This window comes from Asterias amurensis, chromosome 22 (assembly GCF_032118995.1).
Source record: "Asterias amurensis chromosome 22, ASM3211899v1".
In the NCBI taxonomy this organism is placed as follows: domain Eukaryota; kingdom Metazoa; phylum Echinodermata; class Asteroidea; order Forcipulatida; family Asteriidae; genus Asterias; species Asterias amurensis.
In genome coordinates this window covers 10,768,880-10,787,042 of record NC_092669.1, presented here as the reverse complement: position 1 = coordinate 10,787,042, position 18,163 = coordinate 10,768,880, and the positions used below count along the sequence as shown (strand labels likewise).

The 18,163-nt window shown below is 40.9% G+C and overlaps 2 protein-coding genes across 2 annotated transcripts in view; both read left to right on the top strand.

Annotated features, from left to right (window-relative positions):
- The window catches only part of LOC139953601 (AP-2 complex subunit alpha-2-like), a 42,527-nt gene extending 31,164 nt beyond the window's left edge, over positions 1-11,363 (top strand). The window contains exons 22-26 of the mRNA XM_071953071.1: positions 2-55; positions 3,665-3,781; positions 4,496-4,565; positions 6,237-6,371; positions 7,434-11,363. Coding sequence (XP_071809172.1) covers positions 2-55; positions 3,665-3,781; positions 4,496-4,565; positions 6,237-6,371; positions 7,434-7,511 — 454 coding nt within the window. The 3' untranslated portion in view covers positions 7,512-11,363. The remainder of the gene's footprint in view (position 1; positions 56-3,664; positions 3,782-4,495; positions 4,566-6,236; positions 6,372-7,433) is intronic.
- Positions 11,364-11,863: 500 nt separating this feature from the next.
- On the top strand, positions 11,864-15,823 carry LOC139953990 (uncharacterized). The gene is made up of 3 exons (XM_071953613.1): positions 11,864-11,928; positions 12,696-12,810; positions 15,655-15,823. Exons 1-3 carry the CDS (start codon positions 11,889-11,891, stop codon positions 15,821-15,823), a joined length of 324 nt encoding a protein of 107 aa, XP_071809714.1. The 5' UTR covers positions 11,864-11,888.
- The last annotated feature ends 2,340 nt before the right edge of the window (positions 15,824-18,163 follow it).

Below are 18,163 nucleotides of genomic sequence, written 5' to 3'. Positions count from 1 at the left end.
GGACACCACCTGTAGAGGTCCACGTTGAACCCCCACATGCCCCTTCCAGACCCAGGTAATCCTACAGAATCCTCCAGTTACTTTCTTGCTAGCGAATAAGAAGCTAAATGGTCTTAGTTAACCCTCCTACGTTTAGTGCTATTATCCACCATTCAAAACCAATCAGCTGCATGTGTTAAGGTGGTAGTATTGTGCACGGAACTATTCAAACTTTTCTTTCTAAACCACAACATTGAATGATATCGAATGGTCAGACAGTAGGAGGGTTGACTATTCACTATGTTGATGCATTCATCACATGATATTGTCACAGGCTTGCTTATTATTTTCATGGATGATATTGAATGGTCAGACAGTAGGAGGGTTGACTTGTACTATGTAGATGCATTCAACACAAGGTTTCATCACAGGCTTGCTTATTATTTTCATGGGTGATATTGAATGGTCAGACAGTAGGAGGGTTGACTTGTACTATGTAGATGCATTCAACACAAGGTTTCATCACAGGCTTGCTTATTATTTTCATGGGTGATATTGAATGGTCAGACAGTAGGAGGGTTGACTTGTACTATGTAGATGCATTCAACACAAGGTTTCATCACAGGCTTGCTTATTATTTTTATCATAAAAAACCACTGGATATTAAATGGTCAGTTAGTAGGAGGGTTGACTTTGTACTATGTAGATGCATTCAACACAAGTTATCATCACAGGCTTGCATATTATTTTTATCATATAAAACCACTGGATATTGAATGGTCATACAGTGAGAGGGTTGACTTTGCACTCTTTAGATTTTGTTCAACTCTCATGATACCATTTCGGACTGGCATGTTATTTTTATAATTAAAAACCACTGTGGATGATATTGAATGGTCAGACAGAAGGGGGGTTGATTTTGCACTCTTTAGATTTTGAAATACTCTCATTGAATAGTCATAGAGTAGGAGGGTTGACTATGCACTGTTCAGATGCATTCACCACTTGATATCATATTGCAGGCTGGCATAGTTTATCTATCCTTAAAAACCACAGTGGAAAATATTGAGTGGGCAAACAGTAGGAGGGTTAATTTTAACTAAATATTCAGTTGAAATCACGTGAGCTTCGTTACAGTGATTAACGGACCATTTCAAAAGTTAAGCAATGTCTGAACGCTCTAGCTGTAGTTTTACTTTGAGAATAATTATTTTACGACGACCTTTCTGTGAATCCACGTCATGCACGCAATAAAAGTAATTGGCTGTCCCATGATGCATTGGTGTCAATGCTGAGGGAAGTTTGCGTTTGATTAGTTCATGTCATGGGTTCCCCCTGATGAGTACACTGGGTTCAAGTCACGAAGCTAATCAAAGGCACAAAATAAATTACAAAACTTGCGTTGCTATATTTTTCATTATTGTTTATTTTATGTAATTTTTTATAAAAGCATATAGAAAAGTTGCTCCTACCGCATGGCATGCCCTTGCTCGTTTATGATTGTGTCTTGTTGTTTGAAAGGAAAGAAAAAATTTACGTTTTTATTGACTTTGGGTCGAACAAAGACAAAATTACTAGAGCGGGATTTGAATCAAAGGCATCTGGATTGGCGCTCAACCAAGGGGGCTATCTAGCCCTATGTTGGCAGTCTCCCTATTTTGTCAATATCTTTGTTTGGGGGTGCCTGTCAGTCAGAAGCCATACAGTTCTTATAACTGTTGTGCAGCCAGGGATTACACCTAAGTTTGCGACACAACGTGGGAAGCGGTAGCCAGGGGATCACCTTTAGGGGATGCGACTTTTTGTTTCAGAAAAAACTCAGATACCATGAATCGCCTGACAGACATTTTTTCGGGAGGGGAGGGGGGGGGGGCTACTTAAAGGGAAGGTACACTATTGGTAATTGTCAAAGACCAGTCTTCTTGCTTGGTGTATCTCAACATATGCATAAAATAACAAACATGTGAAAATTTGAACGCCATTGGTCATCGGAGTTGGGAGAAGATGATGACAGAAAAAACACCCTTGTTGGGGGACGAATTTGTGCGCTTTCAGATAGGAATAAAAGACTTCTAGCTAGAAGTCTTTTATTATTTTAGTGAGAAATTACCTCTATTTAAAAATCTATGCTACTTCAGAGGGAGCCGTTTCTCACAAGGTTTTATACTATCAACAGCTCTCCAATGCTCATTACTATTAGTCAGTTTTTAAGTTAATATTTGTTTTGAGTAATTACCAAACGTGTACCTTCCCTTTAAATGCATCCATTTTTGCATTTTGTGCATGCTGGGGAATGTCATTAGCCTTTAAATGAACACGTTGCCTTGGATCGGACGAGTTGGTCTATAAAAAGCGTTTGTTATCGTTTTTTATAAAATGCATATGGTTGGAAAGATGTTTAAAAGTAGAATACAATGATCCACACAAGTTTGCCTCGAAATTGCTGGTTTTCCAAATACTGTGCGAACTAACACGGTCGGCCATTATGAGAGTCAAAAATTTGACTCCCATAAATGGCCGACCGTGTTAGTCGACGAGGTAAAAGGAAAACCGTGCAATTTCGAGGCATGTTTGTGGGGATCATTGTATTCTACTTTTACAACATCTTTCTAATCATATGCATTTTATAAAAAAAACGGTTACAAATGCTTTTCAAAGACCAACTCGACCAATCCAAGGCAACGTGTTCCTTTAAGGTACGGTGGACACTTGAAGAGTGCACCGTTGGTTGGATGAATAGCAAACAAGTTTACCCAAACCAAATAGTGCCCTTTTAATGTGTCAACCATACCCCTACATGGCTTATCTTGGGTCTTGCCATGTAATCTTCAAATGCTGGGCCCAATTTCATAGAGCTGCTTAAGCAAAATATTTTGCTTAAGCGAAAAATTCATTGCTTAGTAAAATCAGATTACCGGCCAAGACTCCACTTACTTGTTATGCTAAGTAAACAACAACTAAATACCAGTCACAAGCAATGTATGTGGCATGACATTTTGGCTAGTAACATGTGTAAAACAAGCGAGCTATTTTCGTGCTTAAGCAAATTTTTTGCTTAAGCAGCTCTATGAAATTGGCCCCAGGTCATCTAGACAATCATGATACCCACTTCAGTCTGTTTTCTGATTTGTTGCCCCTTAGATAAATCAACCAAATTTTTATTAATGATTTTTGGGGTTGAACAAAGAATCAACTAGAGTGGGATTCGAACCCACGACCACCGGATTAACGTGCCGGCGCTCTACCAACTGAGCTATCTGGCTAGCCCTATATTGGCGGTGTCCCTATTTTGTCAATATCTTTGTTCGGGGGTGCCAGTCAGTTAACGGTTGTATGGGTTCTGACTGGCACCCCCGAACAAAGATATTGACAAAATAGGGACACCGCCAATATAGGGCTAGATAGCTCAGTTGGTAGAGCGCCGACACGTTAATCCGGAGGTCGTTGGTTCGAATCCCACTCTAGTCGATTCTTTGTTCAACCCCAAAAATCATTTCAAAATTTACCCAGTCAGTTTCCCTTGTGGTTTTTATTGATAAGTTTTTATTAAAATACTCTGGAAAAAGCCTACACCACATTTACATCTACGTATGAGCAAGTTCGAGTGAGGCACTACAGTTTCCAATGTCGTTTATTGTTTGCCTTTACCGATTTTCATTTTTCTTCATTTGTTTTGATCGTTCAGCTCTGGAGGTGTCATGCAGTACATCAACCTCAAGGTTCCAGTCATGCTGTCCAAGTTTTTCCAGCCGACCAATATGTCATCGGCAGATTTCTTCAGCCGTTGGAATCAGCTCAATGCGTAAGTTTATAATAAAAAATAACAAACAAAATAAATGATGAAGTCTTACATAGCGCACGTATCTACCAACAATGTACTCCAGGCACTTTGTATGTACAATTTTTCAGAAAGGTGGGTTATTATGGAAGTGTCGTGGCCGAGCGGTTAAGAGCACCTAATTCAAACTCTGGTGTTTCTGATCAGCAGAGTGTGGGTTCGAATCCCCAGCCGTGACACTTGTGTCCTTAAGCAAGACACTTAACCATTGCTTCGTCCTTCGGATGGGACGTAAAGCCGTTGGTCCCATGTGTTGTGTAGCGCATGTAAAAGAACCCAGTGTGCTTATCGAAAAGAGAAGGGGTTCGCCCCGGTGTTCATGGCTGTGGCTGCTAAATGCGCCGTAGCACCTTGTAAACCCTTATAAGGTGCTACATAATTGGGTATCATAATTTATCACTTCAATAACATATCTTTCTGAAAGTTTGTATATATTCAGCGCCTTGAGTACCTTGTTTTTAGCGCCTTGAGTACCTTGTTTGGTAGATACGTGCGCTATATAAGACTTCAATATTGTAGTATTATTATTATTAGTAAAGTTATGAACTGTGAGACCCAATTATGTAGCACCTTATAAGGGTTTACTAAGGTGCTACGTCGCATACAGCAGCCACAGCCAGGAACACCGGGGCGAACCCCTTCTATTACATATCTCAAGTTTGTCTGTTTTTGTTTCAGTTCTACACATGAGGACCAGAGTATTTTCAAGGCTAACTTCCCGATGGACAGAGATGCAAACAAAACAAAAGTGAGTTTCTAATAGTCTGATTGGAAGCACGGTTAAGTCAGAAACCTCGATCTATATAGATATTGCAGTTTTCTAATAGCTGGGGTCCATCTAGGAAACATACAAAATATAACGAGTCTTTTACCTCACGTTAAAACATGGTAAAAATGGGTTTTCTCCAGAATGCTCCAAGCCAAATTTCTGAAAAATGTGGGGTCAAACAAACCCGCGCGACAATGGAATCGTGACGTCAGTGGCGGCTATTTGGTGTGGAAATGCCAAAGCTGGAGAAGTGTGTTCAAAACCAATAGGGGAAATTGGTCACTGGCGTCCAGGGTCATTATAATAGATAAGCCATTACTAAATGCAAATTTTGAGAGTAAAATGGTTATTAACCGGTATCTGCAATGTCTATTTGGCCATAAAAAGGTAATAGTTGACATATTGAGATCATCCTTTATTGCTCTTTAACAAGATCAAAGTTTGTGCAGAGTTTTTTCATGTAAACTGTTTACATTTGAACAAGCATCATAGAGAAGACTTATACTTTCGATATGAATTGAAAGGTAATCACCAGACCAATTCATAACCCCTTTTCACATTACTCTATTCCTCAGGGTTGCCCCCTGGGTTGCCCCCTTGGTTTCCCCCTTGGTTGCCCCCTGGGTTGCCCCCTGGGTTGCCCCCTGGGTTGCCCCCTTGGTTGCCCCCTGGGTTGCCCCCTTGGTTGCCCCCTTGGTTGCCCCCTTGGTTGCCCCCTGGGTTGCCCCCTTGGTTGCCCCCTTGGTTGCCCCCTTGGTTGCCCCCTGGGTTGCCCCCTGGGTTGCCCCCTTGGTTGCCCCCTTGGTTGCCCCCTGGGTTGCCCCCTTGGTTGCCCCCTTGGTTGCCCCCTTGGTTGCCCCCTGGGTTGCCCCCTGGGTTGCCCCCTGGGTTGCCCCCTTGGTTGCCCCCTTGGTTGCCCCCTGGGTTGCCCCCTGGGTTGCCCCCTTGGTTGCCCCCTGGGTTGCCCCCTGGGTTGCCCCCTGGGTTGCCCCCTGGGTTGCCCCCTTGGTTGCCCCCTTGGTTGCCCCCTGGGTTGCCCCCTGGGTTGCCCCCTGGGTTGCCCCCTTGGTTGCCCCCTGGGTTGCCCCCTTGGTTGCCCCCTTGGTTGCCCCCTGGGTTGCCCCCTTGGTTGCCCCCTTGGTTGCCCCCTGGGTTGCCCCCTGGGTTGCCCCCTGGGTTGCCCCCTTGGTTGCCCCCTTGGTTGCCCCCTTGGTTGCCCCCTGGGTTGCCCCCTGGGTTGCCCCCTGGGTTGCCCCCTGGGTTGCCCCCTGGGTTGCCCCCTGGGGGATAATGGCTGGCCTTTTCACGCTTAACCCTATGAGTATGACCGAGCCACTCGCTCTGCAAGCACAGTTTATAATTTCATAGAGCTGCCTTAGTGCAAATCGTACTAAGCACAAAACAATTTTGCTTATCATAATGAGGTTATGGCCAAAACACAATTCCGCATATACATGACTGATATCCTGCTCAGTTTTTGCTTAGCAGATAATAGTTAAGCAACATTATTTATTAATTGGTCAACCAATTTTGTTTAATTTGTTTTTACTCCATGGTGCAACTGACGACTTGAATCTCAAGTTAATAAAATTGAAAATATTTATAAGTATTGTAAATTTTAATGTTTCTTTCTTGTTTAACTCTTACCAGTTGATTGGATTTGGGATAGGCCTTCTTGAAGGTGTTGATCCCAACCCAGATAACTTTGTCTGCGCTGGTATCGTTCACTCTAAGAGCGCCCAGATTGGGGTGTTGCTTCGTTTAGAGCCAAACAAGGCTGCTCTGGTAAGTTTCAAGATTTGTTATATAGATTTTTTTTGGAGAGTGCGTTGCAAATTTGGACCTCACAGCCCTGTTTCCGCTGCTTGCGAGTTTGTGGCTTCAAAATTTGTATCGCATTCCTTTTCGCAGGAAGTATAAAATAGGCTTAACTCACGAGGCCTGACGGCCACTTCAAGGTGTGGACACTATTGGTAATTACTCAAAATAATTATTATCATGAAACCTTTCTTGGTGACGAGTAATGGGGAGAGGTTGGTGGTATAAAACATTGTGAGAAACAGCTCCCTCTGTGCCATAGTTTTCGAGAAAGAAATAATTTTCCACAGATTTGATTTCAAGACCTCATATTTATAACTTGAGGTCTCAAAATCAACCATCTAAACGCACACAACTTTTTCTTTCATTATTATCTCGCAAGTTCGATGACCGATTGAGCTCAAATTTTCACAGGTTTGTTATTTTATGCATAATGTTGAGATACACCAACTGTGAAGGCTAGTCTGTGACAATTACCATTAGTGTCCACTGCCTTCAAGTGATTTAGGCTGTCTACCCAGATCATGTAGTACGTATTATTTATCTTAGTGATTATTTAAGACAAGTGTACAAAATGTTTTCCTATAAGAGTGGTGAAAAATTTATTTAGATATTATATGGCTATGTTCTTTTAGGTAGGGAGTTAAATTTTGCATCGTGGAGATACAATCTAGTAAGGTTTGCTGTAAACATGATGAACATGAGAAGGATTTGAAAGTTTGCATGGTGGAGAGAGATGTTCCAAATGTGTCCGAGATTGTCCTCTTTGTTAAATCCACCCCAGTTAGCTCGTCATTTTACTAGCTACATGTAGTCCGTCAGCTTTTTGAATAGTCCATATTTCAAACGAAATAGGGACGATTTTCAACACTGGACTAGCCAGCCGGACTACTTGGAGAGAATTCTGACTGGTCCACGGATGTTTTAACCGGCATTTGGCCAGCGGACCACTATTAAAGGAGAACACTGCTCATTTGCTCATGGGATTTTTTGTCTTGATGTACAATTTTGTTTCTATTTTTTTTTCAGATGTACCGGTTGACGTTACGCACAAGTAAAGAGGCCGTCTCAAAGGAGTTGGGGAAACTGTTATCCACCCAGTTTTGAGCAGCTGAAACCAGTTAGATCCGGTCCTGTCCAGTTTGAACCTGTATGTAATCTATCTACAACTGACATATGCTTCTTCAGGCTTGTCTGAACCCCTGTTTAATCCAGTGTAAACCGGATTACACTGGTTGTGACCAGTTTGTATCTGTATTTAATCCAGCTAAAAGCGGTCTGTACATTTACTGATTTGGACCTGTCTACCTGTATTTAATAAAACTGGAACCGGCATATACTGGTCTAGACTAGTTTGTAGCTGAAACTGGTTCAAACTAATGCAAACCAGTCTTTAACTTGATCTAATCCAGCTGCAAGTGGATCTAATCCAGCTGCAAGTGGGTCAGACCGGTTTGCACTTGATATTGTAAACTAGATTAAACTGGTTCAGACCAGTCTGCACAGTGTAACCAGCTTCAGCCGGTAGAAATACTTATTCAACAAACTACCTGTACACCCATCCTAAACCAGCAGGTACTGGTTCGAACGAGTCTGTACCTGTTATGTAATCCAGTTTGAACTGGTACAAACCGGTTTGAAGCAGCCCTTTGTATGTGTATCTAGTTGGAATATTTTTAAGTCTGTGCAGATGTTAGTTTTGTACCAGAAAAAAAGAGATGCTTTCATAAAAGTATTGCATTTAAAAAAAAGGTCAGCATTTTGAGCTTGTTTTTGTCTGGAATTGTTTGCGTTGGAACAAAGAGTGGTGCAGTAATTAATACTTTCGGTTGAACCCCAACAACATTATTTCTTTGTATATCATTTTCTAAGTATTATTTCCCTCCTAGTTATCTCATAATGACTTTGTTCAAAAAGGACGTAATATTATTCAATTTCAACTTACAGAAAAAAAATCAGCTCACCAGCTAAATATCATGTGATGTATATTGTTAATGACTGGCTACCATTATTTCATTCACCACAAAAACTCTTGCTTAGCAGGGTCAGCTTACCAGCTAAAACTTCATGTGATATGTACTGTCTGTTGGTTGGTTCCCTGCAAACTTCTGCTTAGCAATAAATTCAATAGCGATATTTTTGGAAAGCACACATTTTTGCTTTACAGGGATACCAGTCTAAGTGTGATGTCATGTTTATTGTTTTGACCGGTTCCCATCTAATAGTATAGAACTGTTGAGCTCAATCGCTGTCTGTGTCTCCTTTGCTCGCCCTCGTTGTCGGCTTACTATGTCATAATGTAATGCAACATTTAAGAGCATCACAGTTTATAGCTGACTTATACAACAACATTAACCCTCCTACTGTTAGGCCTAACAGAGGGTGGAGGAGGTCAATTCAAAGAGGGCGCTTTCAGAAGAAGTTTGTACACAGTTCGGGGGGACTGAATCTCTCTACCACGCCAGTTACCCGACACAAAATTTGAAAAGAAATGTTATCTGTGACGAAAAAATATATACAATGGTTTGTGTTTTTGTTATAGTTGTATTAAGGTAGGTTCATAAATGAGGAATATAATTACATGTACTATATATTATGAAGCTTGTTTAGTACGCTACCCATTTATTATTAACAAATTATATTTGTAAAAAGTATTAAAACGAACCGAATGTTAAAGATTCAAATTTATTAAAATTATACATAATATTATGAACGTGTTAACCTGCTGACTGGCCCATTGTTTTTAGATTTAACAATGAAAAAAAATAAGTTTAGTTTGTATTTGTATTCGGCAATAAGTTTCTTGGGGAAGGAAACATTACTGCACGCAAAGGAGGGTATACCTTTTCATAACCTAAATGTTTTCAAGAATTATTTCTTTTCACAATTACTTGTTGGCATTATTCCCTTGCGGAGGCTTTCTTTCGGAGGATAAGGTCTTAAAACTGGGGTCGATCTTACAAAGAGTAAGGACTAGTCATAGGAGATGTTAAAAACTTAAAGGCAGTGGACACTATTGGTAATTACTAAAGATAATTATCAGCATAAAACCGTACTTGGTAAGGAGTAATGGGAAGAGGCTGATAGTATAAAACATTGTGAGAAACGGCTCCCTCTGAAGTAACAAAATTTTCCAGAAAGAAGTATTTTTCCAGACATTTGATTTTGAGATCTCAGATTTATAATTGGAGGTCTTGAAATCAATCATCTGAAAGCACACAACTTCCGGTGACAAGGGTGTTTTTTCTTTCATTACTATCTCGCCACTTCGATGACCGATCTAGCTCAAATTTTCACAGGTTTGTTATTTTATGCATTATGTTAAGTGAGAAGACTGGTCATCGACAATTACCAATAGTGTCCAATGCCTTTAAGGCTTGTCCTAAGTGGGGATAGGTAACTCTTCCTACTAGAGATAAAACTAGTCTTAACTCTTTGTGAAATCCACACTCTTTGTGTTTCGAGACATGAAAAGGGACACACTGGTGTAGAGTCTATCATTTGGGGGTGACGTGGCTGAGCGAATAAGAGCACCAAACTCAAGCTCTGGTGTTTCTGTTCAGCAGATTGTGGGTTAGAATCCTGGTCATGACACTTGTGTCCCTGAACAAGACACTTAACTATAATTACTTCTCTCCACCCAGGGGTAAATGGGTGCCTGTGAGGGCATAGATGGTTCTTGTGATTGATTGAGCCGAGGAGCGCATATTTGTTGCACAGGCTGTTGGGAGCTGAGATGGTTTAGAATTAAATGGCCCAGTGACAAGGGGTAATAATGTTGCAGCGCTTTTAGATGCCCTTCGGGTGTGAAAAGCGCTTTATTAAAATAACTTCTTACTATTATCATGAATCTAAGTCTTGCATTTCATGAACTAAATGAAACGTTCTAATGTGATGTCCTTAACAAAAAACCAAGCACAGGGGGGTGGGGGGGGGGGGGGGTCATATGCTGTAGGAATAATTGTTCATAACTGCCCAAAGCTTCCTAACTCGAATAACTCAAAAATATGTCTTTCATTTTCACATTGTCTTTGTTTCATTTCCACAAATTATGAATCCTGAACACCAAATTATTAATAGGACAAACTATGTATAGAGCTTTTAAACACAGAAATTTGCTAAGCGTGGAAAATGTTTACCTAGCAGAAATGGTTACCGGTGAAAATGCCATGTCTTGTGTATTACTTGTAACTGGTTCCCAATAGAAAAGCGCTAATTGAATTCGGTGCTGAAAGGAACACGTTGCCTTGGATCGGTCGAGTTGGTCTTTGAAAAACGTTCTGTAACCGTTTGTTGTAAAATGTATATGGTTAGAAAGATATTGTAAAAGTAGAATACAATGATCTACACAAATGTGCCTCGAAATTGCGTGATTTTCTTTTTACCCTGTCGACTAACACGGTCAGCCATTTATGGGAGTCAAAATTTTGACTCCCATAAATGGCCGATTGTGATAGGAAAACCGTGCAATTTCGAGTGACACTTGTGTGATCATTATGTTCTACTTTTACAACATCTTTCTAACAATATGCATTTCATAACAAATGGTTTCAAACGCTTCTAATAGACCAACTCGTCCGATCCAAGGCAACGTGTTCCTTTAACAGCTCTCTGAAAGTGATATGATTGTGAAATATATTTGAGTGGATTAATTATGGGTAACCTGGTTTACTGATTTTAGTGTTATACAACCTTCCCCGAAAGTTAGTGAAATTAGAAACAAATAAAGTTTGGTCATTAATTTAAAGGGAAGTAGAATAATAAAAATGTTTAAAATAATGTATTATTTTTCCTATTTTGATTTTTAATGTTATTACTGTGGATTTGGAATAGGGTCTGTAACAGCCAGAGACAAAACAAATAACCACAAATGTATTTTAGCAATTTCAATGGAGGTTTATTATAAATATTATTTCCAACAAATATGATTAAAAGTCATAAAGTCTGCCTCAGAATCCATCCATTTGTAGTGTTTATTAATTTGTAGTAGTTTTGTGGTCATTGTGTTTTGTTCCCACCTGAATCCCCTTTAATGTGTAGTAAAATGCAGTGGATTGGAAGCCTTGCATTTTGAATTAAACACATCAACAATAGTTTACAACTTTGTCATGAATTTGGAAAAATAGGTCCGGGGTTAATCCTTGAGTTTTTTTTTTTTTGGGGGGGGGGGGCGGGTGGTGGTCAAAATTCATCGAAATAATAATGAACAAAACTAGAAACATAAGTCTTTGAATATTATGTGTTTTTTAAACAAAATCTAATCATATAAATACTCTAAAAATGCATATGTGGGCGTACAAACGTTTTTTTAAATTATCTCCAAAACCTTAATATATTTATTGAACGCAGAGGGCGCTATCTTCAATTTACGCCAATTTGTTTCGACCTTGGGGGCGCTGTGGTTCAATTGAGAGAGGGCGCTGTGTTCCCGGACGTTGCGCATGTGCAATGCATTATCTTCGTATAAAATGTCGTCTGCTCACGATGGTTGTTAAAATCCAAATGTTTTCATCACAAAACATCGGTAAGTAACGATTTGTTTGTGTAGTGTAATGGATATTTCGTCTGGAAATAGCTGGTAGAATCTTGGTGTGTATCTAGGTGTCTAGGGACACTGATAGCACCCCTTTTGTATTGGTTTTAAACTAAAACTTAATTGGTGAATTAGTTCGTACACGTTGGTTGGCATTTGATTTCGTGTACATTGCATTGCTACTGTTGACTGTTGTAGTATTTCTTTTAGTTTTAAATTTCTACGGACATAATGAGCGTTTGATACATTCTTGACATCATAGTGCAAGGGTCAAACTGCCTGGGTGGATTTCAAAAATAGTTTTAAAGACTATAGTCTTATCTCGAGTTAGGGCAAGTTACTCGTCCTAACTTATGACTACAATCCCGGCCATATCTGATTGGCCCCCTTGCCCTCTTTTAGTGTTGGTTCTGCGGTGGTTTGCCGAGTTCCCTTGAAGGAAATATTTAACAAACAAACAAACAATAATATTCAAATCTGAAAACAGTGAAAATTTATAGCATGTGAAAAAATATGGTCAATACTTATAGCATTCTGGGCACGTTGCTTGTAAATTGATCTTATCAGTTCAATCACGGTGGAAGGAACAGTTGTTTAAAATAAGAGAAAACTATGATTTGATGTATGCTTACGTTTTTACTAAGCATTCCGTTTAACCATGTAAACAGTTTGTGTCCTTAATAATAATAACATGTAAGATCTCAAAACAAAAAACACCTTTTCACTCAAACATTTGTTGTATTCTTTCCCCTCTCTAGGAACCCTTGAAGTAACGTCACTGTGTACAATTCTGGAAGAGACTCAACAACACGATTTAAGCCATCACAGACTATCAACAGAATTCCAACTGTGCACTCATTACTGCAAATACTGGTAAGTTACAACTTATTTCGCTTACTTTTCTTGTGATCCAGGGCCCAATTTCATAGAGCTGCTAAACACAAAAATTTGCTTAGCATGAAATTTCTTCCTTGATAAAAACAAGATTAACAACCAAACGTCCATATGTTGCTTTGCTTGTTACTGGTATTCAGCTGTTGTTTGCTTATCTTAAAAAGTAGGTGGAAATTTGGTTGGTAATATTGTTTTCATCAAGGAAGAAATTTAATGTTCAGGAAATTGTTGTGCTTAGCAGCTCTATGAAACTGGGCCCAGTTTTGTTCACAGTGTGTTGACTGTGCTTTTCTAAGTCAAGTTGCCCCCTCAATGTTCCTAAACTTGTTACTCCTCCCTTCTGCTAGTACCAACCTGTCTAAACCGCAAACACGGCCACAGATTTCTGTCAATCTTGCCTTGTACAATCCTGCCAACCTTCCCCCTTTTCTTTCCATCTTGAACCACCCCAGAGATATACTCTCTTCTACTATAAGCCTTGTACTTCCATCCAAACCTCCCTCTTTTCTGTCATTCTGAACCCGCTCCCAAGATTACCCCTTCAACCTTTAGGCCTAATATAAAAAAAAAAAAAATGTTTATTCTCCTGCGTTTTTGAAAAAAGGAAAGAGGGCCTTCTACTTTTTTTTTTTCAAAATAGCCGTCTGACACATTTTTTTTAAAGACACCCAGGCTATTATCTCAAAATTTATTTTACTCATTAAGGTTTTTTATTTTTGTCACCTTAAAATACATCCATTCCAATCCCCTCTGTTCTGTTCATCTTAAACCACCCCCAAGATTTACCCCCTTCCACCTCCCCTTTCTGTGCATCTTGAACCGCCCCCAAGATGTACCCCCTTCCACCTCCCCTTTCTGTGCATCTTGAACCGCCCCCATGTAGTACCCCCTTCCACCTCCCCTTTCTGTGCATCTTGAACCGCCCCCAAGATGTACCCCCTTCCACCTCCCCTTTCTGTGCATCTTGAACCGCCCCCAAGATGTACCCCCTTCCACCTCCCCTTTCTGTGCATCTTGAACCGCCCCCAAGATTTACCCCTTCCACCTCCCCTTTCCTTTCATCTTGAACCGCCCCCAAGATGTACCCCCTTCCACCTCCCCTTTCTGTGCATCTTGAACCGCCCCCAAGATGTACCCCCTTCCACCTCCCCTTTCTGTGCATCTTGAACCGCCCCCAAGATTTACCCCCTTCCACCTCCCCTTTCCTTTCATCTTGAACCGCCCCCAAGATGTACCCCCTTCCACCTCCCCTTTCTGTGCATCTTGAACCGCCCCCAAGATGTACCCCCTTCCACCTCCCATTTCTGTGCATCTTGAACCGCCCCCAAGATTTACCCCCTTCCACCTCCCCTTTCCTTTCATCTTGAACCGCCCCCAAGATGTACCCCCTTCCACCTCCCCTTTCTGTGCATCTTGAACCGCCCCCAAGATGTACCCCCTTCCACCTCCCCTTTCTGTGCATCTTGAACCGCCCCCAAGATGTACCCCCTTCCACCTCCCCTTTCTGTGCATCTTGAACCGCCCCCAAGATTTACCCCTTCCACCTCCCCTTTCCTTTCATCTTGAACCGCCCCCAAGATGTACCCCCTTCCACCTCCCCTTTCTGTGCATCTTGAACCGCCCCCAAGATGTACCCCCTTCCACCTCCCCTTTCTGTGCATCTTGAACCGCCCCCAAGATTTACCCCCTTCCACCTCCCCTTTCCTTTCATCTTGAACCGCCCCCAAGATGTACCCCCTTCCACCTCCCCTTTCTGTGCATCTTGAACCGCCCCCAAGATGTACCCCCTTCCACCTCCCCTTTCTGTGCATCTTGAACCGCCCCCAAGATTTACCCCCTTCCACCTCCCCTTTCCTTTCATCTTGAACCGCCCCCAAGATGTACCCCCTTCCACCTCCCCTTTCTGTGCATCTTGAACCGCCCCCAAGATGTACCCCCTTCCACCTCCCCTTTCTGTGCATCTTGAACCGCCCCCAAGATTTACCCCCTTCCACCTCCCCTTTCCTTTCATCTTGAACCGCCCCCAAGATGTACCCCCTTCCACCTCCCCTTTCTGTGCATCTTGAACCGCCCCCAAGATGTACCCCCTTCCACCTCCCCTTTCCTTTCATCTTGAACCGTCCCCAAGATGTACCCCCTTCCACCTCCCCTTTCTGTGCATCTTGAACCGCCCCCAAGATGTACTCCCTTCTACCTCCCCTTTCTTTGCATCTTGAACCACCCCCAAGATATACCCCTTCTTCTAATAGCCTTGTACTCCATCCTACCCCCTCTTTTCTGTTCATCAAAAACCACGCCCAAGATGTACCCCCTTCCAACCTCCCCTTTTCCATCCATCTTGAACGGCCCAAAGATCAGCCTTGTACTTCCATCCCAACCTCCCCCTTTTCTTTCTTTCTTTCTTGAACCGCCCCAAAGATGTTCCCTGATTTTATTACCAACCTACATGTCCCACTTATTAAATAATGTTGTGAAACAAGTTAACAACTCCAAGGTTTTCTGCTCAATTCCATTTTAGTTTTTTTATTTTCTTCAATAAAACAAACTTAAAATGTTCTGAAGTAAACCCTTTACTTTAATAGACTTTGACTACACCTGTGAACAATTCTACTTCAGAGACTATTGGTTTAAATTTAGCTGGTTTCTATTGGGATATGAAATTGTTTATAACATTGTAGCCTACACAGATTAACAATAGTATAATAAATAGACCAGTACACTATTTGTTTGAACATAAAGGTTAAATTTAGATACAGACTGTCAAATTTGATCATTGGCTCTTATAATTCATACAATTTGTGATTCTTTTATTCCTGTGTACAGGTTCATTAAGATGATGAAGAGCAGCAGTTTCCTCACAAGAGATTGCACCAGGGCTGTGATGAGAACACTTAGATTGCAGCTTCATCATGACTTCAAACACATCATCATCTCTCTACTACAAGCTTCTCGTACTTCCAACTCTGTAAACTATTCAATACTAGGATATTAAGGTAGGCTTTTTTTGTTTTGTTTATGAATTGTAAAAAGGTTTGTTTACAAAAACACACTTTGACAGGGCTTCATCATCAAGATACTTAAAGGGCCTTGACACACAAGTCAATTTGTCGGCAACTTTGAGTCGTCAAACGCTGCAGTGCACACAAACAAAACACTTTGATATCAAAGTAATTTTTTTCAAACATGGTTTTGAACACCAAACCCTCCATGTAAAAACTCAGATGGCAATATACTTTTCTTCTTGGGTATTGTCTGCTGTAAATTGCCCCGTGGGATATGGATCGTTTGCACCTATTGTAGTCCAGGCCCCAGGGGAAAGCCAGGGATGTACAACAAACAAGTCCCCTGCTCGGCAAGGCAGTAGCGGGGCGTGGCTTGGACTATCACCCCGATCCATCCCCGGCCATGTTCTCTGCTAGTCCCGGGTGCCCTACAATATTGTGCTTTAGACTCAAACACACTTCCTCTGAAAATGTTTTAAAATACAAATAAAGTGTGCAAAAAAGCAATGAGGTAAATTTGTTGAAGTCTTACATTTTGTAAACAGACCTTTACTAATAATCAGTCTTTTAATTGAGACTGTTGATGTAAGGTACATATTAATTGGTGCTGGCAGAAGAATATTTAAAGTAACTTGTGCCATTGCTGGCAAAGCGTACAACAACCAACTTATGAGCAGAAAGCACAAAACAAATTGCCATTTCCATATTTCTTATACTAATGCTAAGCTGCAATACAAAGTGTTGCTGGAATTACTCTTACTCAAGCATTGTGTCTTAACCGATCCTCTTGGCGAGTGTAACTTTCCTACAAAGACCAATAAATTTGGGGGTTGATTGAACTCTCCAGCTCAGCTTTTTCATAGTGGTGCCAAGTAAAGTTAATTGCCGAGGAGTTTCTGCCTGGAATACTTCTCCTGAAGTCCTTCTGCCAGCACACATCTGTAAAATAATTGGGAAAACAATTAATTAGTATAGTGTAGTATACAATAATGAATCTGTGTGATGCTTTCAAAAGTGGCTCACAGGTATGGGTGTATGGTGTAGCTTTGTCAAAGACCACATCAAGTTTGTCTAGATTTACACACCAACCCAGCTCAATCGTTTCAAATGTCAACAAATTATTTTCAAGTCTAAGACTTTGTGCCATTCACACTTTCACTTTAACGGCACTTCTAGAAAGAGAAAGTTGAAACTGACAAACAATAGTATCGATTGTTGGTATTAAGATTTGGTTTTAGATTTTATCAAGTGTTAACCACAAGGGAAACTGGCAGTGTAAATAAACTGTAAATAATTTGTTGTTGAACAACAAGACAAACTGACTAGAGCAAAAGTACTTACGGATAAATTATGCCGGCACACAACCGAGTCATCCAGCCCTTTGTTGGCGGTCTCCCTCAAAATGTTTGCTTTGGGTGCCAGTTCTTGTTTCAACCTGAAATTATTTCAAAATATAAGACAATTAGTGTTTTTGATCACCAGTAAGCATGTATCCTTATACACTATTCTGTAACATTTATAAAGCAGAGAATGTATTGGTTATTGTATTTAAACCTTTAAACTAATTGATCACCAATGTCAAGTTGTTGTAACACCACTGGTTCTTTACAGAACAAACTTGTTATTGGATCAGAGTTTTACTTGTGACAATTCCAACTTCATTGTTTTGTGAAATCAGTCAACACACAAACAACCAACTTTGAATTAGAATGACCCAGAAACGCTAACATATCGAGCTTATATTGATTGCGGCAATCAACACACAAGCAAGCCAATGATTTATTTCAGAGAGAATTAACTATCTGAAACTTAACACCCGTGAACTTTCATATTCAAAATGAACCAGTTTTGTTGTTGATGTTGATACATCGTTGATGTTTCTATTCACAAACGGTGGGTTCTAGTCCCGGTCAAGACACTTGTTGATTTTGATTCATCCTTTGGATACGGGACATTAACCCTTGGTTCTGTGTGTTGTGTAATGCATTCAAAAGAACTCAGCACATTATCAAAAAGAGACAGGGTTCGTTCCAATATTCCTGGTCTGATTGGCTGCATTTTGGGTGCGTTCGATTAGTTTCCCCTGTGGTGCTCACTCGGATGAGCCCCTGCTGACGAGAGCTAAACGAACCATCACCCACCCTCTCGTAGTGACGTCATGCACCTGGGGCCAGCCCCATTGTGACTCGTTCCACAAGCAGGGAACTGGGGCCGACCCGGGTGAGCCCCTGGAATGATATTAATTTTGTTTTTTACCCATGATACACCGATGTGTGTTAGCACTGTATACTCAGTACTTTCCCGAGTCCTGTGAAAAAATATCACAGGCA